This window comes from Psammomys obesus, unplaced genomic scaffold, assembly GCF_907164565.1.
Source record: "Psammomys obesus unplaced genomic scaffold, mPsaObe1.curated_primary_1811, whole genome shotgun sequence".
NCBI classification, from domain to species: Eukaryota; Metazoa; Chordata; class Mammalia; order Rodentia; family Muridae; genus Psammomys; species Psammomys obesus.
Genome location: NW_026585504.1, coordinates 10,235,104 through 10,258,953, shown reverse-complemented (window position 1 = coordinate 10,258,953; position 23,850 = coordinate 10,235,104). Strand labels below are relative to the sequence as shown.

At 44.6% G+C, this 23,850-nt stretch overlaps 2 protein-coding genes across 2 annotated transcripts in view; one reads left to right on the top strand and one right to left on the bottom strand.

Annotated features, from left to right (window-relative positions):
* Galk2 (galactokinase 2) overlaps window positions 1-1,041 on the top strand; it is a 119,497-nt gene extending 118,456 nt beyond the window's left edge. The window contains exon 9 of the mRNA XM_055619967.1: window positions 505-1,041. Within this exon, the coding sequence (XP_055475942.1) occupies window positions 505-712 (208 nt within the window). The 3' untranslated portion in view covers window positions 713-1,041. The remainder of the gene's footprint in view (window positions 1-504) is intronic.
* A 79-nt stretch (window positions 1,042-1,120) lies between these two features.
* Window positions 1,121-23,850, bottom strand: part of Fam227b (family with sequence similarity 227 member B) — a 176,970-nt gene continuing 154,240 nt past the window's right edge. The window contains exons 11-16 of the mRNA XM_055619228.1: window positions 20,177-20,274; window positions 17,672-17,843; window positions 8,054-8,129; window positions 7,005-7,079; window positions 3,842-3,911; window positions 1,121-1,285 (exon numbers count right to left, since the gene is read on the bottom strand). Of these exons, the coding sequence (XP_055475203.1) occupies window positions 1,121-1,285; window positions 3,842-3,911; window positions 7,005-7,079; window positions 8,054-8,129; window positions 17,672-17,843; window positions 20,177-20,274 (656 nt within the window). The remainder of the gene's footprint in view (window positions 1,286-3,841; window positions 3,912-7,004; window positions 7,080-8,053; window positions 8,130-17,671; window positions 17,844-20,176; window positions 20,275-23,850) is intronic.

Sequence of the window (23,850 nt, the reverse complement as noted above, 5' to 3'; positions counted from 1 at the left end):
GTGTGTGTGTGTGTGTGTGTGTGTGTGTGTGTGTGTGTGTGTGTGTGTATGGTGTCTACACACTTGAGAGTGCACATCCATGTGTGTGGAGGCCAAAGGTTGACTTTATCCATAGATCTCCACATTATATGTTTTAAAAATTATATTTTCCCACCTCATTTTCTGAGATGGGGTCTCTGCTCCTAGAGCGCGTAATTCTGCTAGACTGGCTGGCTTCTGACCTTCAGGGACCTGCCTGTCTCTACTTCTTCTCACCAATGCTGGCTTTACAGATGTGGAGTACAGTGCCTAACTTCCATGTGTCGGCTTGAATGGCAGACACTACCTTTTGGGCCATCTCCCCAGACCCCAACATACATTTCTTAAAGCTTGAAATTCCTGAACTGCCCCCCACCCCCTCTTCATAGAACCTGGGAAGGGGACATGTTCTGTAAGAAGCAAATTGCTCTTATTTTTGTTTTTTGGTGATAATGTTTTGTTTTCTTTTTTTCCTCATTGTTTTAGGAAGTTTGGAGCCAAAGGCTCACGACTCACTGGAGCAGGATGGGGAGGCTGCACAGTGTCACTGGTGCCTGCTGACATGCTGTCCAGCTTCCTCGCAAACGTGCATGAAGCTTATTACGAGAGGAACACTTCCAGCCTGGCTCGGGAGAAGCACAGCTTGTTTGCTACCAAGCCTGGAGGGGGGGCTTTGGTTTTCCTTGAGGCCTAAACAATGTACAACATCTCAGAGAAAGCATTTTGGGCATTTAGGAGCTAGCAGGACTTCCTGTGCCACAATAAATCAGTCCATTTTCTGTTTTGTGTTATGAGGTACAGTTGCTATTATCAAGAAGCATTTCCAAAGAAATGGTGAAAGCTAGGCTTCGTAATAACTACTCTCCCCTCTTAACTATATTTTTTTATGAATCAGAGCCAAGAATATGCTTAGATAGATCTTTGAAGTATGACTAAGATTTATTGATTTGAAGATTTTAAAGATGAATGGCAAAACTTACTCTTAATTTAACACTACGCTGCAATTAAATTGCTACAGCTGAACTGTGTGTGTTGTTTATTTAATACTACGCTGCAATTAAATTGCTACAGCTGAACTGTATGTGTTGTTTTTGAACGGCGGTCACTGCTGGCTTTCTTCCAGCTTTCCTTCCTCAGCCACGTGGTTGAAGTCTTCTGGCTGGTCAGTGGCTGAGGTCGACGACGATGAGATTGATAATAACTGTGGCAAGTCTATGGCTGATAATTTTGTTGACCCTTTATATTTCTCGAATTTATCCTCAACACGCTGTGAACAGAGTACATGGTTAAGGATTTGCAGATATTCTTAGACATACCCAGGATATTTGGATGCGAGCTTCCTATATCTCTGAAGACAGTGACCATTACTTTGTGGGGAGGGGCCAAAAGACGGATTCAGAAGAAAATTGAATTGCCTTTCTTCTCACTCGCACTACCATTTCTCAAATGCCTTTTCAATCCAAGAGGCATGCCTATCCTCCTGGCAACTCCGCCATTCCTCAGCTTCCCCCTGGGGGCGCCTGGCAAGGCTTGCTTGTTTGCCTGCCCAGTGCAGATCTGCAAGTGTGGCTGAGTGTGCAAACAGTCTACATCATGCTCTGACATTGACAGTGGTGGGCTAAGGACTTAGCACACTTATCAAGAGTGGGCAGAGGCTCCTGTCATGAGGTGACATGCCAGAAGCCCTTTCTAACCTTCATTGAGGGTTTTGCTGAAATATTCAGGTGACAGAGACAGCAGTTGTACTGTGGTTGGAATTATCCAGAATATTACCACAGTTTTGTTTCATATGCTTGGCCAATTAACCAGCTTTCAGAGACTAGGCGTCATCATCTCTGCCAGTTTCCAAAAGACACACTGGGATTCTGGGATTTCTTTCTTCTCTCTCTCTCTTTTTTTTTTTTTTTTTTGTTTTTTGAGACAGGGTTTCTCTGTGTAGCCCTAGCTGTCCTTGACTCACTTGTAGACCAGACTGGCCTGGAACTCACAGAGATCCGCCTGCTTCTGCCTCCCTCAGTGCTGGGATTACAGGCGTGTGCCACCTTGCCCGGCTGACTATAGTATTTCTTAAAGGACAAGTCACTAGGAAACCAAGATCCATCCTAAAACCAGTTCCTGACTCATTTCCATCTAAATACCTTTCTTATTGAAAGAATTTTGAGTTTTCTTAAGTACAGTAATCTAAAATCTGTATTTATTTAAGCTTATAACCCTGCATTTTTTAATGGCCTGTATTCCCCACAAGTAATTTGTGGTTGGTTTAGAATTCTTTAAACAAACATACAAACAGAAAAACATATCTGAATCATGTGCCGCTGCTCTGTTAGTCCATTTAATGGTTTTCACCACGAAATCTCTTCATAAGAAGATGAGGAAAATGTTCCGTAATTCTAAATATTCAGAGTGCACACCTCCATGGGGACACAGTCTAAGTGTTTTGTGTTTGGTGAAGTATAAAGTCAACTGGAACTATTTTACTCATTTGGCTTCAAGACTTTCAAACCTACCTTCAGTACCTGGTGTTCTAGAAGTTGTGAGGCATATCCAGCTCTTAAAAAAAAAAAAATAGGGATGGGGCCCGGGGCATGAACTTCATAAAGAAATGGACTTTGGGTGTGACGTTAAGGGACAGGTAGCCTTTGAAAGCTAGTGAGTGGGCAGTGCAGACCAGCATAGCTGGCAGACTCTGGGTGTGTGGGGGGGCTGTGGAGGAATGTGGGGCTTTCTTTAAAATGAATCAAAGGATTGTGTCAGCTGCTCTGGCTGGACCAGGCAGCATTCAGACCGGGGAAACAGGCCACATCTGGTCTGCAAATGTATTTAGTTTGGCTCATTAGCATTTGAAAATGTGGGTCTGGGTCTGGAGATTCTGTACAAGAACCTGGATTACTGATGGAAGGCTGGTGGAAGGCTGGTGGAAGGCTGGCTCCTGCAGGTGACAGATGGAGGAGGTTGAGGCGGCAGCTGCAGGGTCAAAGGGTGAGGCACACCCTTCTGCCCTTACCTGCACACATGCACTGCTATTCTCACATGTGACAAGTGTTCATGGAACTATTCGATAGTAGAAAATATATCAAGAAAAATAGGAATAAAGAGCAACGCTTAGAAAAAAAAAAAGATGATGCTCTTGTGTCTAATAGAAACACTCAAGTGTTTCATGGCGTTGTAGCACCTCTGTGCACAGGAATCTTCCTCATCCCACTTTTGGCATTAAACCTGCAGCCAGTGGCTCACTCTGGAGTCTGGCCTAGGGGTCCTGCTGGACCTCTCCAACCCTGTCTCAGGTGGTGTGGCCTACTAGTTCCCTGCATGCCAGCATCTACATGTTTTTACTTTTGGAAAGCATGATCATTCAGACCTAACAGGAGCAGCAGAAAGGAAACAGCTAGGGAAACAGGAGCTCTGGCCATCCCTCTCTTCCCCTCACACCCCAGCTCTGGAATCTTGTCACAGTCTCCATTGGGTTTTGGTAATTTGAGGGTATTATAGAGCTCTGTTAAATTATTAATAAAAAATAAAATACAACTTCAAGCACCAATAACCTCCAATAGTTTCTAACCCAGCCGCACTTCATGGGGTCTTAGTTGCAGAAACTGTCTCGGGGACTGTTTTTGAAGCAGGGCATGAGGACAGTGGGCTTGGGGCTGTCACTGTTCTTTAGAATGAATGGTCTCCCCATTGCAGTGGACAGTCCATGAGAAGAACGTTTTGTTTCTGCCCCTGCAGCCTGGCTGTGGCCACGCACTGCTCATGAAACACTGTGAGACCTGGAGGTGAGAAGCCGGGGAGGGAACTCTCAATTATTTCTAGGAAGAAAACATACCATTTTATGTAGAAAATTCTCAAAATCATTTTTGACTTCTTGGATGTTTCTAGAAGACTTGGCTTGGAGCCTAATGGAATAAAAGTACATTTCAGTAAGCAGATTGGTCACATGTATCACCAAGGATTTGCAAAGACTGCACATCCCTCTGCTCCTGTAAGCCCAATTACATGCACTAATGCAGCTGCCTCACTACAGCTGTGGCACTCAGAGATAACTTACTCTCTTCTTACGATGCGGAAACAGGCTCGGGGAGGCAAAGTTGCTGTCACTACTTTATACACAGGAGGCTAGAAAGCAGCCGTCTTTAATCCAAGCATAACCTTGAAGCTTTCATCCCTGCCCCCTGTGGCTCTCACCCCAGCAGAAGAGTGTCCCCTTCAGGTAGACATGCCACATAGTTACCCTAACTGGCTCCACTTACCAGCTCTTGTGGAGGCTGTGCACAGTGGCATAGGGGAAGAAGAGAAAGATGGCTAAGGCTCATTTGTGCAATGTTATGTACTAGGCTAAACTTGAGGAAGGATCTCAGAGATCTTCCAGGGTTTTGGTCTGCAGCTACTCAATGAAAACATACTACAGAGTTGATGCAGCAGCAGGAGCTTAGGATGGGAGAGAGGCAGAAGCAGGACGGGCAGGAAGTTGAGACAGGGAAGAAACACTATTGAGAGAAACATGATTAAAGTGGAAGGTATAGGAGGCTTTTCACTTCCACAGAACTTTCAAGTGAAACCCACAAACCCTTTCTCCATAAATCTGGTAGGAAGGACAGAGAGTTAACCCTGGAAAGGCCCATGCTGGGAGCCTCCAGCATTCAGTCTAGGAGACCTGACCACACAGCCGGGATGCCTCGTGAGCGTCTGTGAGCGACATGAACAGCTGTTCTCTGTCTTCACCTCTGCTGTCTGGGTGTTTTTTGCACTTGTCACTTTTGGGGTTTGATCTTCGTGGGTTTTGGTTTATAATCCTCCCTAAGCAGTCCCTGATTCCCTGCTGCCCTTTCTCTTTTGTTCCCCTTGAGTTGTATATTAATCTTAGATTGGTTGTATTTCAGTTTGTTAAAATCTGCCCATCTATGCCCCCTGGTCTTATTGGGATATGGGTGACATAGCCTAAAATCCACAATTTTAAGCATACAATTAAAGAGCTTTTGTATATTCACAAAGTTTTGTGATCACCCTCACTGTGCTTTCTGATTGAGTTTGCTCTCCCAGAGTCTCATTTTGCATGTCTCCCTGTGAGGGTAAGACGGTGAGCTGGTGGTAGCTCTAACTGGTGCATGGCTTTTCTTTTTTTTTAATTTAATTTTTTATTTATTACAATTTATTCACTTTGTATCCCAGCTGTAGCCCCACCCTCATCCCCTCCCAATCTCACCCTCCCTACCTCATCTCCTCCTGTGCCCCTTCCCCAATCCACTGATAGGGGAGGTCCTCCTCCCCTTCCTTCTGACCGTAGTCTATTGGGTGTCATCAGGACTGGCTGCATTGTCTTCCTCTGTGGCATGGTAAGGCCGCCCCCACCCCCTCAGGAGGAGGTGATTAGAGAGCCAGTCCCTGAGTTCACGTCAAAGACAGTCTCTGTTCCCCTTACTAGGGAACCCACTTGGACAATGATCTGCCATGGGCTACATCTGAGCAGGGGTTCTAGTTTATCTCCACGAATGGTCCTTGGTTGGAATATCAGTCTCAGAAAAGACCCCTGTGCCCAGATTTTTTTGTTCTGTTGCTCTCCTTGTAGAACTCTTGCCCCCTCCAGGTCTTAGTCTCCCCCGCTTCTTTCATAAAATTGCCTGCGCTCTGCTCAAAGTTTGGCTATGAGTCTCAGCATGTGCTTTAATACACTATTGGGTAGAGTCTTTCATAGGCCCTCTGTACATTTACACAATGGAATACTACTCAGCAATTAAAAACAAGGAAATCATGAAATTTGCAGGCAAATGGTGGAAACTACAAAAGATCATCCTGAGAGAGGTATCCCAGAGGCAGAAAGACATACATGGTATATACTGACTTATAAGTGGCTAATAGACATATAATATAGGATAATCATGCTAAAAATCTACACACCTAAAGAAGCTAATCAAGAAGTGAGGACCCTGGGTAAGATGCTCAGTCTTCATTCAGAAAGAAACGGGACAGACATCGGAAGAAGGTAAAAACAAGGAACAAGACAGGTGCATGGCTTTTCTAGTCACAAGAATATTCCACCTTTCCTTTCTCCGTGTATGAAGTATGTTTCTTTGAGTGATTTGGATCTACCTTGAGAATCCCAGTTTTCTGAGCTTCCCAGTTGTGAGGAATCTGTTACTGTGGGCTCTGTTCCAAGTCATTGGAGTTTAAGGTCCTAATTTAGGGGTTGTGAAAGTGGAATGGTAGTTGTTAGGGATGGGGGGGTCAGAGGTAATATTCAATTTTATAGCGATGGGTTGGACTTACTCCAGTGACAGGGATTTCAGAGCATTTACAGGAGACTGGCCACGCCCTAGTTTCTCGAGGGGGCTGATGGGGCTGCATTGTCTGTTTGGAGAATGTCAGTCTACCTCAATTGTTTGTACTTTCTCATCTTCTGCTCCAATTTATAAAAACAAATTAAATTAGCCAAATTATCCCTGCTTCGCCGGGGAAACACGTGTGCATGTGTAGAGGAAGCAGTAGGGAAGAAGTGAGGCCGGCTGAGTTGTTTTCTAGTCCGTCTTTCCCAGGCAGGCTCTAGTTACAGACTAAGTCCTACCGTTGAAGTAAGAATAGATAATCACATTTAGTAATTAGTTTATTGGGAAGGTGATTTTTCTTTTTTAAAATAAAAGGAGTTAGTGTGTTGATCCAGATCAGTGGCTCTCAACTTGTGATTCGTCCCCCCCCCTTTCACAGCGGTCATCTAAGGCCATTGAAAGCATAGATGTTTACATTGGGATTCGTAACAGCAGTTACAGCTGTGAAGTAGCGATGGAAATGGTATTTTGGTTGGGGGTCCCCACAATGTGAGTATTAAAGGGTCGCAGTTAGGAAGGTTGCGAACCACGGTAGTAATGAACTGCCAAGTAGGGTAGAAAACTCTTTGTGCTTAATGACTATATCTTTGTACAACAAACCCACTGTGGTTTTCTGTGAGCTTTTTGTCAGTTAAAAGTGACTTAAGCTACAAGGTTGAGGAGACTGACCGGTCAAGCTCCCTGTCGATCTTCTCCTGTCGTTCCTTTAGAACCTTGACCTCTTCTCGGATGGTCTGCTTAGTTCTGCAAAATAGGAAGAAAACAACGAGCACTTAAGATAAAGCAGCCGATCCCTGTGTAAGGAAGAACACATCATTGAGCCCTTCGTTTCCCAGGGACTGACGAGTGCGCTATCCTTCCCCACAGTCCCTTCTAGAAATGTGTGCCAGCTGCCAGCGGTGCTGACACCTGGTGTGACTGAGACGTCACTTCCCTGTGTCTATCAGCGCTCACTAGCAAGGTATCCACCTTGTCCCCACCTTGCAGGGATGCTTGGTGTTGGAGGCGACAGGGTGTGTGTGTGTGTGTGTGTGTGTGTGTGTGTGTGTGTGTGTTGGGGACCCACAGGGAGAGGAACAAGACTGTGTCTTGCATGCTGGATAGGAGCACATTGGCTGCCCCTTCATCGCCCCATCCCTGAGCAGCGCTGCATTCCCAGAGCTGGGTCTGGTCCTTCCTTCCCACAAGGCAACAATCTTTAGACAGTTACCTTGACATCACGAGGTGGATCATGCCATATTTTTCTTGTAAAACTTCATGGGCATGCTTGAATAGCCTGTTCCTAACTCTCTAGCACATAAAAGTGTCATGACTGCCCATGAGCAATCACTTAGATCAAACACAAGCAGAAAATGTTCTCTGAGAAAACACTTTCCAAGCATTTGCTCTGTCTCGGTCTTTCCAGCCCCAGCTGCCACCCCACTTCCAGACTGTATCCATGGTGCACAAGCTTCCTGCTTTCCAAGTTTTTCTACAGCCTCTATTGCTTGGGGATCTGGTTTTCCTGCGTTGGGGTGTACCCCACAGCAAGGCTCTCCACTTACTCTAGTCCCTGATACCCGTCAGGCTCCACCGTTACTAGCAAGCACTTGACATGGGATGTATACCCCGTTAGACAACGACTCTCCCCATCAGTAGAGAGCAAGCTCAGGGAATTTCTCCTATTCCTTCTGGCTACTAAACATTTATAGCAAAGCCACAGTGATGCTCAGACTTACCTCCTAAGGTCCCTTTTGTTCATTGCAAAATTCTTTTTGGCCTCCTTGATGACATCATAGTATGTAGGAGCAGGGGCTGTGCTGGGCTTGCAGTTAAGGAGTGATTTCTAGTTAGGACTATTTGGGAAAGGCAGATGGGACCCTTCTCAGGGAAATTATGGAGGCCATCTGGCCTGCATTTCCTTTCCGGAGACCTCCAGTGTACATGTGAATGCCATGTTTGTTGTTATACAGAGAACTGAGAAAAAAAACAAAAACAAAAAAGCCACATACACCATTTTTCAGGTTGCTTTAAGTTTGTTTCCCTAAATACCATAATAGCTTTGTAAGTCGTGTGTGTGTGTGTGTGTGTGTGTGTGTGTGTGTGTGTGTGTGTGTGTTTTAAAAATAGAAATTTGAGCTGGGCGCGGTGGCATACACCTTTAGTCCCAGACAAATGGATCACTGGAAGCTTGAGGACAGCCTGGTTGGTTTCGAAAAACCAAAACCAAAACCAAAACAAAAACGAAAAACCCCAGAAATTTGTTATATTTTTAGTAAGCATTGAAATTCTTGAATATTCACTTTGCAATCTACTGAGAACTTCAAAGTCTCCTTTGAGGGGTTTAGGGGGTAGCTGTCCACCTGTGTAGATGCTCAGCTAATCTGGCTTCTGCCGCTGCACAGAGAAAAGATGGGAATCGGGCCACATGCTGTAAGGACCTGGATTGCATTCCCTCTGAGGCACAGCTGACCGTCTCTCCAGCTCTGCTCTTACCCCACAATGCACACACAACCCTTTCTGAAGCAGCACTTGGGAAGGAAACAAGTGATTCAAAGAGGCAGCCCCTCGGCACATATTAAAATGAGACATCATTATTTATAAAGTAAACAGTGCGGGTAAGGTGCAGAGAAAAGGGGGACCTTGTACACAGTTTTCAGGAGCAGAGGCTGATGCAGCCATTGTGGAAACTCAGTATGGAGGCTTCTGAAGAAAGTTAGAAAACAAAATTGCTGTGTGCAGACTGGAAACTGTGACTTAACGACGACGACACCTGTGCTCTCCTGGCCACTGTAGCGCTGTTCACAATGAGGAACAGAAATATCCTGGGGCTTTGACAGCAAACGAGAATTCCAGTGTAGATACATACAATGGGATATCTGCTGCCCCAAAAGAACCTTGTGGTTTGTCACAACAGGGGTAAGCCTAAAAGATACTAGTCTAAGAGAAGTCTCTGTATGCACTGTGGGACGAGCTTGGTGATGGGGTGGTGGTTTGAGGCCAGCCGTCCTAGCTGGTCCCAGGCCTTAAATCATTGCTCATCCAGTCAGTACCTTATTAGAAGGCTGGCAGTGCCCAGGAGAACATTCTGTTAGTTCATCAAGGTGGCCTGCTTCGGGATTACATGCCAGACACAACAGCAAGCCAGAGCAAGTCAAGCAACCTTGAAGATACCAAGTGTGAGGTAGAGGGAGGTTAAGGGAGCAGCAGAGTGGAATCAGGCTTGGAGTGTGGAATGAGGGAAGGAACATTTGCTGGGTTTCCCAGGATGAACGTGGAAGGTGTGAGTGAGCGCTCATGCCTGGTGGATTCCAGCAGGCATACTCCAGGGTCATCCTGTGCCCTCAGAACTTGTAGGCCCCGCCCCTACCCCATGGTTACAAGGGATCTGCAGCCTCTGGCTTTGAAGACTCGGGTTTCAGCCCACTCATCCAGTAGTAGACGTCTCGCATTTTTTTAAACACTATAGTTGGCGTCTTGCGTCTCTGGTGTTGCAATCCTCCCATGCACACAGGTCTATGGTAACTGCTGTAGACAGACAAGACTCGCTGCTTCTTGTCACTGAGATGCCACCAAGCTCAGGCTGGTCTGACTTAGGCGGCCCTCTCACGTCCCTCCCCAGGGAGTTGGCACTACAGGTATGCGCTGCCAGCTCTGCTGAGGGACTGTTTTGTAAGACCTTCCACCGAGGGCCGAGATGTTCTCATGCCCGGATATCGTGTCTTGGTGTTCATACTGGAGCTCACGCATTGGCCTTCTCAAGAGCCTAGCAACAGAGGCCTGCTGTTTCGGGTTGGTCGGGAACTGCCGGCAGGGACAGGTAGTTGTCTCACTTCCTACCTGGGCAAGAACCTTGCAATCCAAGATCCACCACACTTTCTCTCAGTCATGACGTGATCTGCCAGCCCAGAGCAGACGCCTGAAACCTACAGGTTGCTTCCACGGTCTGGGGAACTCGGCATGTTAACGCACAGAAGGTCTTCGCTTCTCGGGGGAAAAGCTGCAGAAGTCCTACCATTGTGGTAGGGGGATTGGAACAACTAACAACACACTTTTCCAGGTAGAGATGGATCTTCATTAAAATGCTCAGCTGGGGATGCAAGCATTTCCTGCTATTATTTAATTGATCTGCTAGAGTGCTTGTTATAAGTTCAAAGTTTTTTCCCCCTTTTGTAATGTTCTACTGTGTCTTGAGCATGGCTTCCACGGGTAAGCCTTTGTGACATGATTTGTTTGGCACGTTGAATGAATTGGGTTTTCCAGGAAAATACTATTGTTACTGAAATAAGAGTTATGTTTCAGCTCCTGTAAATGTTCAGGTTTGAACATACAGCTTTATTGAAATAAGCTGGGTATAAGTTCTTCATAAAGACATTCCGCTTCTTTACAAAGCTTGGTTCTTGTTGTCCATTTGTACAGTGTGGTTCGGGCTGCCTTATGCTGGTATTGACAAAGACCTCAGCGTCCTCTTGTATTACTTAACAGCAACAGTTTTCCATAGACTTTTGCTAATGCGAGTTAATGAGTGTCCTAATTTTTATTCTCTTCAGACACTTAAAGCCACGATTTTATCCCAGCTGAAGAAACATTTAAGAGTACTTAAAAGTTGTAAAGTATAAATAATGGCCATTTCTTCCCCTCCGGGAAAGCTGTGGCAACGTGCTTCTCAGTTCCTCAGTCTGAACTGGCCTCGCGCTCATTCCCCGTGCATGGCTCCGAGGATGCGTGGCAAGCCTCTACACGGAGAGGGAGCAATTTGGGGGTGAAGGAGATCGCTCTCTTCTGGATGTCACAACAGCTGTGATTGGGTTGTACCAAACCGAGACTGAGATATCCTACGGACCACAAACCGGAGCCTGGAGTCAGTACTCCCATGTAGCAAAACAGAGCAGATCATAATTGGTGGGTCCAACTATAAAGGAAGAAACTGATGAAGGCTGGGACGAAGTCCTGTGATTGACTCATTGCACAACATGGCAGGCAGCACAGACAACGGACCGTGGCGCTCATGGATGCGATGGAAAAGTAGGGACTGCCCCAGTAAAACATTCTCCTGAGGAAAAGCTTTTCTTTTCTCTCATCAAGCCATGGAAAAGAGTTGGCACATGCATTAGAAAGTAATACACAAGTAAGCGCGAATCAAGAGCAAAGGACACGTTAAAACCAATAAACCAACACCCTATGCTTCTAAAGTTTTCACTGATCCTAAGTGGTCCCCTCCTCCCTTTGTTCCGATGACTGTCCTCGGAAGACGGATCTTCTCTAAGTACGGTGTACTTCTACTGTAGTTCATGGACCCTAGGGAGAATCTGAGAATGGTGACAAATGCTCTCTTTAAAGAAACAAAAACCCACACAAATAGTGTGTGTAAGCGTGTGTGGTGTGATGTGTATATATGCGATACGTGTGATGTGTGCGCGTACATGGGTGTGTGTATGTGTGTGCTGTTGGGCTCTGGCTTTCTCTCTCCTCAGGGCCTTGAGGGACTGAACTCAGGCCATTGGCCTCTTCTGCACGGATCCTCTGGCTGCCCCAGGCACTTCCCCTTGAGAATTACTTTCTTGATTCGATAATATAGAATTCATAGTAACTGCTATCGCTGCGCACAGTGCTGTACACTCAGAACACTTGAGAGTTTATGAAACAGCCTTCTCTTTCATGCTTGGGAACAGCTTTCCAGGCACACACCTGTGTTCCAGGGCCTCTTCACCACATCTCACCCACACTTGGGTCAGGAGGGCTGGGTAAAGGGCCGCGGCATAAATAGCAGGGGATCTAAGAGTATCTATTCATTTCCTACCCAGAGGAGCTCTCTACCAATGTCCCCTCAGAGTGAGAGCCATTCCCAGGTGAGAACCTACACGCTACGATGCTCGCTGACGGTTTATCAATCCTTCCTCTGTTTTGACAGGCAACCCAAAGACAGATTTGATGGCACATGCCTCCCTGTCTGAAAGGCCACCCTCTGATTGGCTGAGTGAAAACTTAGACTTTAAGTACACAGACTTCCAGGGCAGTGTAGGGAGCAGTAGAAACAGCAGTGAACGAAGTCCGTAGTGTTGACATGGTCATGGCCACAGTGAGAAGGGAACTGCAGCGCCAGGCTTAGGGGGTGGCAAAGGTTCTCAGTGGCCTGTGTAGAGGGAGTGACCACTGTGTACAAAATCAGCAACTGCAGCTTCCTTTTCCCTCGTGTGTGTGTGTGTGTGTGTGTGTGTGTGTGTGTGTGTGTGTAGCTCTGACTGTCCTAGAACTCTCTGTAGACTGCTCAACTATAGAGACCTCCTACAGAGACTAGCCAGTCCCTCTACTCCATGCTGTGCCTAATAAATACACCAAGGACCCAGTGCCAGCAGTATTAGTGCCACTTTATCAGAGAACACCCCCTACCCAACCTGATGCCAGGGTTCCTGTTCACATGTCCTTGTGTCTGTCCTTTCATCAATCCCTCACCATCCCTCTCGAAGGTTCCAGGGCTGAAGCATTTGGGAGGCACCCTGCTGTGGCCTTTGCTTTCCTCTAGGTTGAAGGCGTTGAATCAGGTCGCAGCTCACACATCACTGCCTCACAACTGTGAAAGCCACAGCCCTGTGCTTAAGGAGCTCACGTCAGCGCCTGGCTCAAGAAGAAAGTCAGGCTACCTTGAGAGCGAGTGAGTTCAGGGAGCCGCTGTGCTGGTTAGAAGGACGGCTGAAGGCTGCGGGGGTAGCTGGTGGGAAAGGCTGCCTCAGCTTTGGGGGGTGCAGTTGAGGAGGGAAACCTCACAGCAAACAGAAAGAAAATGCGGCTTTAAAAGAAGAAAAACTACTCTGTGTGTCAGGCAGGTCTCTGTTTCAGCCAACCATCGTGGCTGGCAGCAAAGCAATGGTTCAAGGAAGATTCCGAGTGTGAGGACTGAGACCTGTAGGGGTGGCGGAGGTAACGAACAGATACACTCAACAGAAGGAGGAACACGTGTCCCCACCCCCGTGGGGGGGTGCACGACAAATGGAGGAGGAGGAGAAAGAAGTGCCAAGTACCAAAAATGACACAAGGAACACAGACATTTCTAGAACAAATAAAACAGAATCATACTCTGCTGTCTGTGATGTGGCTGATAGTTTACCATTTTGGAGAAAGAAAAAATATGTAACAGGAAAGTGACATGAATTCAATTAAATTCATTTAGTTTTGAGCATTTTAGAGTCTCCCCTCTCCCTGGGTTCTAGACACACTTAGACTGTAAAGTTCAAAGACCAGTAACAGTAGGAATTTGAGTTCCTGGCTAGCCTGAGCTACAGGAGACCCTCAACTAAACTAAAAAAGAAAAGAAAAAAAGAGAGAAGAAGTTAGCTGAGATCGAGAGCTTTGCATGTAGAGGATTTATTACAGCCCTGACCTCTAAGGAGTTAAAAAGCTCTCACTTTTCCACTTGAGGGTTTTGTTTGCTTGTTTGTCTGCTCACCCAGGGCCTTATGCATGCTGAGCAAGCAGGTGGCTGATGGGATTGAGCAATAGTGTTTAAGCCTTTTCCCAACAGAGAAAAGCTAGGGAAGCATTCAAAAAGTGTTCCTCACTTAATGTAAACTGGAATGTGTTACCCTTATTTCTTCCTCCCTCCCTCCTTCCTTCCTTTCTTCTTCCCCCTACCTCCATCTTCCCTCCCTCCTTTCTTTTTTTCTCTCTTTCCTCTCTGTATCGCGCTGGCTTACCTGGAGCCTGCATGGACACCCTGCCTCTGCCTTCCCATGCTAAGATCACAGGCGCATGCCACCACGGCTGCTCATTTCATTACATTTCTTGAATTAAAAACACACACCTAAGCTATTACTAAGTTTCCAGGATGAGAATTTCTACTGCCACTCTTATTTTCTCCATTGAGACACTGAAGGACATTTGTAACTGTTAGGTCTCAGGCCCTTCGTATGGCCAAAAATGAGCTCAAGCTTAACTATAGGCTTTCTGGTAGTTAGAGAAAAACCGGCACACCTCAGGAACTTGTCAAATGGGTTTTCCACCTCCTGAAAGGAGTCCATCCCCCAGGTACCCATCCTCTTTATAATCCCCATGATTTGTCCAGGGGCGCTCTCATGCCTCTTTTTATTCTCTACTCTCTTGCACTTTCCCATCTTTCTTGCTCTGTGCTATCTCTTGTTATCACCACTATTCTCTCCCTCTCTCCCCTTCCCTGTCCTTGCCACTTCCAGTCTGTTTACTTCTCTCTCTGCTCTGGACCCTTCCGAGTGCTCCTGGATGTTTTCTCTCTCTTGTCCACAGTAAAAACCTTGCCCCTAGTGAAGTGGGTCATGTTGGCAACTTCTTTCTTGCGCCCCTCCCCCTCGCATACAGTAACATGTTTATTATTCCAAAATCCAAAATGTGGCCAAGGAGTCAGTAATGACCCACTCTGATCACCCAAAGCAACAGAACCCGTCTATTTTACCGTTAGAGTAACAAGTTGGTGAATTGTGGTTGTTTTGTATATTTTTTTTAAAACAGAAAAGAAAAAAAAAATCAGAACTTAAACTGAGTTTGTAACAAGAAAGGAGCACATACAACTAGCAGTTTTCTAATTACTTCTGGCTCGAGGTAGCTGCAAAATGCCTGCCATCCACATGCCTGCACTCGGCCTCACCAAACAAAACCCCTTTGTCTGTACATTCTTCAAAAACAGTCTTCACTCCAAAAGTCCTCACCCCCCCCCCCACTTTTAACTGGCAGTTTTCTAAAAGAAATTTTGCCACCCCCGCAGGAAGTGAAGAATAGCTTCAAATAAAAGTCATCTAAAAATAAGAGTGAAGTGTGCTCTTACCAAGAGCGAGATTTACATTCTTCATGTGTCCTTTATCTGACGACGCTTTCATGACCCATTCTTCTTCTGCTGTATCCAAGAGGCAGAGCTGTGTCCAGTGTGCCGCCATGGTCCTCGGATGTCACCAGAGTGACACAGACAAGGCATTTTCCTTAGAACCTCTGCTTCTTGCTCTTTCTTTGCTTCACTCTCTCCCCTTCTCTTGGTCTCACCCTCCTGGTGACATTTTCTCAGGTCATCTTGAGACTGGATCATGTAGACAAAGATTCTTGCACAAAATGATGGAGAAGCAAATGACTTGACTGAAGTGCTAATTCCATGGAACAAGGCAACCTGGACACCCCCTTTCCCTCTTCTCTCTGACTAAGATCAACGTCCCTTGTACGTCATCCATGTGTTAAATATGGTCCTGATGCTTTAGGACACGGGGGAAAAGCAGCCACTTTTCGGTGGACTCTGTTATTTCTGTGTGCAGGAAACCTGCTTCACGGAATCTGACCGTGCCATTTTTTTGTTAAAGATTTATTTTATGAATGCTCTATCTGCATGTACACCTGCATGCCAGAAGAGAGCATCAGATCCCAGTATAGAGAGTTGTGAGCCACCATGTGGTTCCTGGTAATTGAACTCAGGACCTCTGGAAAAGCAGACAGTGCTCTTAACCACTGAGCCACCTCTCCATCCCATGCCATCATCCTTACAGGCCAGTGAGACTGAAAGTGCTAAAAGAGGCTTGTGAGGATGGTTACAAAATGGCTGCCTCTGAAGTGGGCCTGACAAGCTTGTGGACCTGGCAAAAATTAAAGAATAGGCTCTCTGAAGGCGCTTGTGGCTGTATCCTTAGCACATAGCATATTACCCTGAATGTAAGAGGTTTTCTGCCAATATTTATTAAGTCCTCTGCAAGATACAGCTTGAACCCTAGACTTGGGTAATGAACGCATACTCAGGTAAGAAAGCAGACTCAAACCCTTAGAAAGAAGGAGCAGAAATATCTAGAAAATAATTAGACAAGTTCAGAATCCAGGGTGAGGAATGGGACAGGAGAAGATGGTTCAAGAAAGGGTCAGGGTGAGGATAAACGGTAGAGACTACAGTCAGATTCTTCTCATCCCACCGCATGAGACTGGTCTCTCCATGTGCAAAACATCCCTCTGAAAGTCTGTTGCCAAGGGAACAACCAGATGGTTCAGGGGATGAAAGAACTTGCCGCACAAGCTTGATGACCTGGGTTTGGGTTCTGGAACTTGCAGCTCCAACAGCGGCTTCTGAAAGTGGTCTTCTGGCCCCTACACGCTCTGGTGTTAGAACCTACTTCTTTGGGATTCTAACATAGACTGAGGCCCAGCAGCTCTCTGGGAATCCTCAGCAACTCCAGCAGCAGACTGGGGCTGCTCAGAATCTAGCAGTGAAGAATCCAGAATCCAGTCTTGTGAAGCAAACAACTATCCTGTTCTTGACCTTTTCACTGAGAGGTAGCCATTGTTGGGCTACCGGTACACAGCCTAAGAGCCACTGTAATAAACCCCTTTAGTATGTCAATTCTTTCTTAATATAGTCATTCATTATCAACTCATTGTTTTTATTAATAATTAATAATTTATTCATAATTAATTCTATCAATTCTGTTCCTTTAGAAGACCCACACTAATAGAGTAACCGGCTACTTTCTGGTTAGGTGTTATCTTTAACTTTTTGTCTCATAACAGAATGGATGTGGTTATCCCTGACTTCATCCCTTAGGATGCCTGAGAAGAGCTGATACAAGGAACAAGTGACACATGCCACTTTTTTTGAAAACTTACATTTACACATTTAGAATATATATTATTTGTATTGCATTCTAAATATTATCACCAACCCATGATTTCTTTTAAAGAGTATTTCTAAGCTGCTGATCCATTAATTAGTGTTAATTTACTTCAAGTAGGTGATACAATTTATAAATTTCCTTATTACCTGAAAAAAAAAGAAACAATAATAGTTACAAACAATAGTTTGAGCAAAACAACATGAGCACAACAATGTACCATTCCCCATCCACAGGCGAGTGCAGATGGAGACCAGGGCAGTCAGGGTGCTGAAACCTTTTAATTCTAAAGACAGGAATAGATATTGTAAAGAAAAATCTTAGCATCCTTTCCTATACTCAGAAGGAAGAGCTGGACTAGATTCAGTTAGAGTTCCTCTGTGTCTAGAGTTCCTCCTGAACCATTCTGCGTATTTTTCAAGACCATGAGACTCGCTTTGTGGAATCAGGAGCCAGTGGCCGGCAAGTATGACAAATGCTTGAACTAGCACCGACAACAAAGTGGCAAGACAGACTTTGCCTCAGGACAGGGCTGAGCAACACAACAACAGGTTGGAAGGCTTAGACCTCATGTTCTCTTTGTTTCGCTTACGTGGGAGATCATGGTCTTGGAACTTTTAAGAGGGAATAGTTCAGCAAACCATGCTGCAAAAACAAATGACACATAAAAGTGGCAGTAAAAATACATTTAAAAATTAGGACAGAAAGTCAAAGGTTTTCCATGTCTTAGAAACCAGTTGTCGGGAAGCAAAGCACGAGAAGGATATGGCTCCTGGAGTATCTTGGTGAACTTGCTCCCCTTTTTTTTGTGAGTGACGGATATGCCACCTATCTCATGCATCTTCAGGTAGTACAAGATCAGCGGGCTCTGACCTCCGAAGTTAAAGAGGACACGGTAGAACTCTGGGCCAAAGCTCATATAGTGGGACTGAAGGAGAAAGGAGAGCGCACAAGTCAGTAACGACTTTTCTGTTCTTAAAAACCTGCAAACACATGCACATTGTAAGATATGAAGAAAATTTCCATGGGCGTATCAAAGTGTATAAGAGAAAAGTCTATAAAGCAGCCTTTAAAAAACCCTTATTTTCCGTGTCTGTGTTTTGCCTGCACTCTGTATGCCCATCACACATGTGCAATGCCAGCAGAGGCCAGAAGACAACATGGGATCCCCTGGAACTGGAGTTACAGACAGTTGTGTGTTACCATGTGGATGCTGAAAGCAGAACCCAGCTTCCCTGCAAGAGCAGCCAGAGCTCTTAGCCACTGAGCATCTCTCCAGTTCCTTCTTAATGAAAAGGATTTATAGCCCCTCAGGCTATGAATATTCACATAAATATTCTCTCAGAATACTGTTTTCTAATTTTGTCCATCCGTCCATCTGTCTGTTCACTCATCCTTCCATCACCCATTATCTAGTATTAGTATATCAGTTATTATGAGATGATCAGTTTCATTATGAAAAATACATCATTGTATCTTGCTTGTATTCACCCCTTACCCTCATATCCTGGCCCTCTCCACATTGCACCCCAATAGTCCCTCTTCTGCTGTCCTATCACACAGACAAGTAGATCCCATAGGAAGGTGGAGTTTTTTCTTTCTTCCCTCTTTGCCAGGTCTTCTTGCTCTCCCCTATTTTCTTCTTTTAAACCCCTCCTTCCTCTCTTGCCCTCTTTCATTTTCATGTCCTCCATAGGCATATAAAAACGCATTTATGTTTACATCTAGATTCCACAGATAAAAGAAATTGGGCAACATTTCTCTTTCCAAGTCTGACTTATTTTACTTAACATTATGCTTTCCTTTCTAGCCTTTTGTTCAACAGCAAGACTGAGGGCCAGTCAGTAGATTTTATTCAGTCTGAAGAACAGGAAGAAAGGAGGATGAAAGGGAGTGAGAGAGAGAAAAAGGGAAACAGACAGACAGACAGACAGACAGAGAAACACCCTTCAAAGTTATGCCCCCAGTGACAAGACTTCCTCCAGATGGATCACACCACCACCCATTTTCCACGGCCTCCAACAGCACCCCTAGCTGGGGAACATGCCTCTCCCAAGGAGCCTTTTAGGGACATTCCAGATCCAAGCACAATAGGCCCGACAGGAGCCCTCCTCCATGGAGAACCAAACCGGTAGGCTCCGGGTCATGGGCTTTCAGAACTGTAATAAGCCGTTTAATCTATGACTCAACCTTTTTGAGTGGCAGCCAAAGATAAGCAAGGAGACAGAGCCAATGGCACAGAAAACTGTTTTACTTCTAACGTGTTTCTCTCGTGGGCTCCAGGAACTGTTGCTCAGCCTCTCACAAATCCCCCTGTCCCTAGTGCTTGTTGACAAGTGGATCTGTGGTTTCTATTACCTTTCTTCGGGTTTCAGCCTGGCAATCTTCAGGACTGTGGGAGACTGGAATGTTGCAAGGGGTGGGGTTGGAGTTGGGGGCTGTGGGGAGTGGGGATGGGGTTAATTGCATTGTCTCAGGCTAGCTTTAGCCCTCAGAATAGCAATACCTTGGGCATCTCCATGTCAGAATTAACGTATTGTGGCTAACAGATAAAAGTCCTTGATAATCTATTAATTTAGCAGGCCACTAGCACTCACCAACCCTAAAGCTGAGATTGCCATCAGATAGCATTTTGGGACCTCTGTAATCACTTTTTGATGTACTAACCAGTGCATTTTAAACTTGCCTTGATTTGTGACTTTCTTTGTTCTATGAAGCTGTAAAACTTCATGAAACTACTTCCACAATGAAACATGGCATTTTGGGGTAACTAAAATTGGTATTTTCAGGCCACAGTTACTCAAAGTGGCTTCAGAATAAACTATCTCTTATTTTCTCAAAACAAAACAAACCAGGGAGCACCTAAGCTGTGGTGCTCAAGAAAAGAGCATCTTCAGTGTAGGTTTCCCCAGGGCCACTCCTAAGACAGAGCAATCACTACCAACACCCCTTTGAGTTGGCAACCATAACAGCCACATGTGAGCACTAGAAGGTGTCTTTGTCCACTCAGAGAGAAGCCAGAGCAAAGAACTGTCATGAAGGAAAGATAAGTGCTATGCTTTTGTTAGTTTTAAAATTGCACTAGAGATTTGTTAGAGTACTGCTAGAAGAAAATAGAACATTTAAATTTAAGATTAATATCTCCAAATAAATCTCTGATCCTTAAATTATTTCTAAGATACAGGTTGAGAACGCGCTGACTAGAATTACTGTGTGAAGCAAACTGAACAAGGAAATTCTTATCACTGCTCCCAGGCCTACCTTTGTCGTTGCTTTTGATGTGGTTGACTCATCCTTGTGGACAGATGTCACATAAGATTTTGGGTTCTTTAAAATATTCTCCATGTTGAAGTCTATAGCTAAAACAAACAAAAAGACTTTGAATGATTTTCTTCCTCCGTCACACAAAGGCACCTTTGCTTTTTTTTTCCTCCAGCAGTGGCTGTAAGGATGCACAGAGAGGATGCATGTGTGAAAAGAGGGTGAGAGTGTTGCTATAGCTGCTGCAGCAGAAGAAATGAATATTCTACTCAGAATTCTATTAAACTGAGCTTTACAGTGTGTTCAATGCATTAATTTGTATTATGCCAGTCTCACGAAGTCAGTTTGCAAACTAAGGAACAGGGCTGAGAAAAGTTTTTTGAATTCATTTTTGATACCACACAATAGGAAGTACTAGACACTGGCTTGAAATTCCAGAGGCAGGTAAGCATTTAATAGGATCGTGTGGAGCAGATCCAAAGTAGCTTGGAATTAGACCGGGCAGCAGAAGAAAGAAATCATACACATTTTTAGAATTTGCTATTGTTTGGTTTATTTTTAACAGAAGTTATGTAGACCCAGCTAGGCTTTTCTGGCCTCGGCTTTATGTATGCTGAGACTACAATTTTGAGTGTTTCTTTAACAAAGGTCTGTGTGATGTTGGTTTCTGGTCTTCTCTGAAGGAGTGAGCACTGAGGACAAAGAAAGCTTGGCTTCGTGCCCACTGCCCTCCAACGGAAGGTTGCTCTGCAGAGTACCTGACTGTGGTCTGAGAACTACTGTTGTTGAAAGTAACATATTAACACCGTGAGAAGAACCTAAACTGAGGGTATTTGGCACTAGGTGCAAAACTAAGAGACAAATGAAGAAACGAGTAAAGAAATTGAAGAATAAAAATTGTGAAAGTTGTAAAATGCCTACAAAATTAAAGCTCTAGACATGACTGATTAATAATAGTGTTATTAATAAATGCCTGTCTTGCTCGTCTCTCCTCTCCTACTTTTCTGTAACCCATTGATTTATTTTAGGGGGAAAAGTTTTGATTATGGTATGCATGTATTTGCTATTTGCAGAATCTCTGAAAAACTTGTGGAGATTAATTGAAAAGTCACAAAGATTGCATTTGATGTAGTTGTTATTTGGTTGCTTTTTTTTTTTTTTAATTTCACCAATGGAAAAAATATGGCAGCCTTACTCTGTGTGCATGGGCAATTTTTCTTGTGTGTGATGATTCTCTATTTACCTTTGAAGTGCTATTGCCCTTAATGAGAACACATGTACACAAAGTATAGTTATTTCCAGACACATTTGCAGCTTCTTTTTTTTTTTTAATAGCTTTTCTGGAAAGCAAATGACTTATAAATCTTGGTGACACTAAAGCAAGGTCAAGCAGCTCATTTGTATTAATGCAGCAACCGAATAAACTATTGAAACAGAAAAGACAGTGGCTCATCACTCATACCTCTTCTTTAGACTAGATCTACTTTAAAGCAAAACTCTTGGAAAGAGACTTTTGATCAGGGCTATATCTGCCAGGAAAATAAAGGAAAGAAAACTCAGGTGGCCATTAAGCAAAATGTACGTGACACACAGAATAAAGAATAAAACACATGTGCAACTTCAGTCCAGCAACATAGAACATGTCGAGTATTTTGAAGAAACTGCATATTTGTGAGTATATTCTTATTATGTAGTTTAAGAATTATTTCTGCTTCACCCCAGATCCTAATGCATATGCCCTCCACACCCCTAGTCTCATTAGCTACTGACTTATGTAAGAGAGCTACATTTGTCTTCCTAACTATATCTTCCTGTTTCTCTTTGGACAAAGTTTATGGTTTAGATTGCCAAGCTGACGCATCACGGAGTTTACAATGCTGGAAAGCAAAATCAAACTCCTTCCTGCAGTGCTGTGTTATCATAGTGCACACACTCATGAGCAACTTTACAGAGAGACCACTGGGTTCAAGTGCTCATAAACGTCCTTGGTTAACTGTGAAGCGCTGGGCTAGTGTGGGGTATCATTAGCATCCTTGAGCTTTGCCAATTTCAACTAAATTTAGTAAATCCAAGGACATGAAGATATTTGGTCATAATAAAATTGTTATTTGTACCACATTTGGCTCCTAAGGGAAGTGTCGTTTTATCTTATTCTGGAATCCCAGAAGTTGCTTTCTAAGTATTTCTCTCTCTCTCTCTCTCTCTCTCTCTCTCTCTCTCTCTCTGTGTGTGTGTGTGTGTGTGTATTTTAAGAACAAAGCATTAAGTTCCTGAGAGAGAAGCTAAAGTGTTATGAAATGAGTCTCCATGGAGGCAATCATTTGAAATGCATTGTAAATATAGTAACCTCTTTTTTTATATTTATTTTATTTTGAGAATTGTGTACATGAATGCTATATTTGCACCATTTCTACCCTTCTGTCACCCCTCCGACTCTTCCCACATACCCCCTTTACATTCCTTCTCCAACTTGTGACTTCTTCAACTATTGTTACACATGTACATATGTACCTAGTTACATACGTATGTTTAAGTACAATCCGCTGAGTTTATTTAGAAGAGCTCAGCAATAGAATGATCGGAAACTTTGGAGACTTGGCTACCTAAGACAAGAGCCTAAAAAGAGGACCAGTTTGCTCCACAAACTGCCACTCTGTCTTCTCATAAAGAGCTAAGGACTCTGCAGGGAGAAAAGAAAACTAAAGAGAATCCTAGGAAACTCCATTGCCACAGACAACACCAATCCTAGCTACAGGAACGCTTTCTACTTGTCATAGCCTTGCAGCCCAAGTAGGGGAGCCACCTAGAAGCTGCACCATAGTTTTGCCTTGGAGAAAAAAATCCTGCAGATGGCTGCACTGGATGGCCTAGCCAGAACAGTGCTCCAGAGCTCACCCTGGTGTGCTAAGAGAGAGCAGGTCCTGATCAGGGTCTAATATTGATGGCGTCACAGAAGCCAGAGATCTCGAACCAGACCAATGACTCATTGCAATGAACATTTGCAAGTGAAGATGTGTGGACAGAGGAATATACTGTGGGACACACTGTGACACACTACAGCTTCTATGAAGAGATGTTTTCTCATGCTTTGTTTTTGTGGATGTTTATGGTTTTTTGTTTGTTTGTTTGGTTAGTTTTCTGAGACAGGGTTTCTCTGTGTAGCCATGGCTGTCCTGGACTCACTTTGTAGACCAGGCTGAAGTCAAACTCACAGAGATATGCCTGCTTCTGCCTGCTGAGTGCTGGGATTAAGGTATGTGCCACCACCGACTAGGCATTTGCTAGTTGTTTATTTTGGGGGAGGTTGCCTGAGCAAAGGGCAGATATGAGGGGACAGGGAGATGAGCGGGAATGGAGTACATGATATGAACCTCACAAAGAATCACTAAAAAGTTTTTTTTCAAGAAAAAACAAAACAAAACAACTAGTCTCCTGTCTGCAAGCATAGCAGAGCTTCACTAACAGTGTTGGAGGCTGGCTCTCTCCCATGGGGTGGGTCTCAGGTTGGGCCAGTCATTGGTTGGCCATTCCCTCAATCACCTCTGTTCCATCTTTGTCCCTGCACATCTTGTAGGCAGGGTAAATGTGTGTGGGTTGCTGTCCTACTCCCTCCACTGGAAGTCCTGCCTGCCTATAGGATGTGGCCACTTCAGTCTAGGAATCTCAGCTAGTCT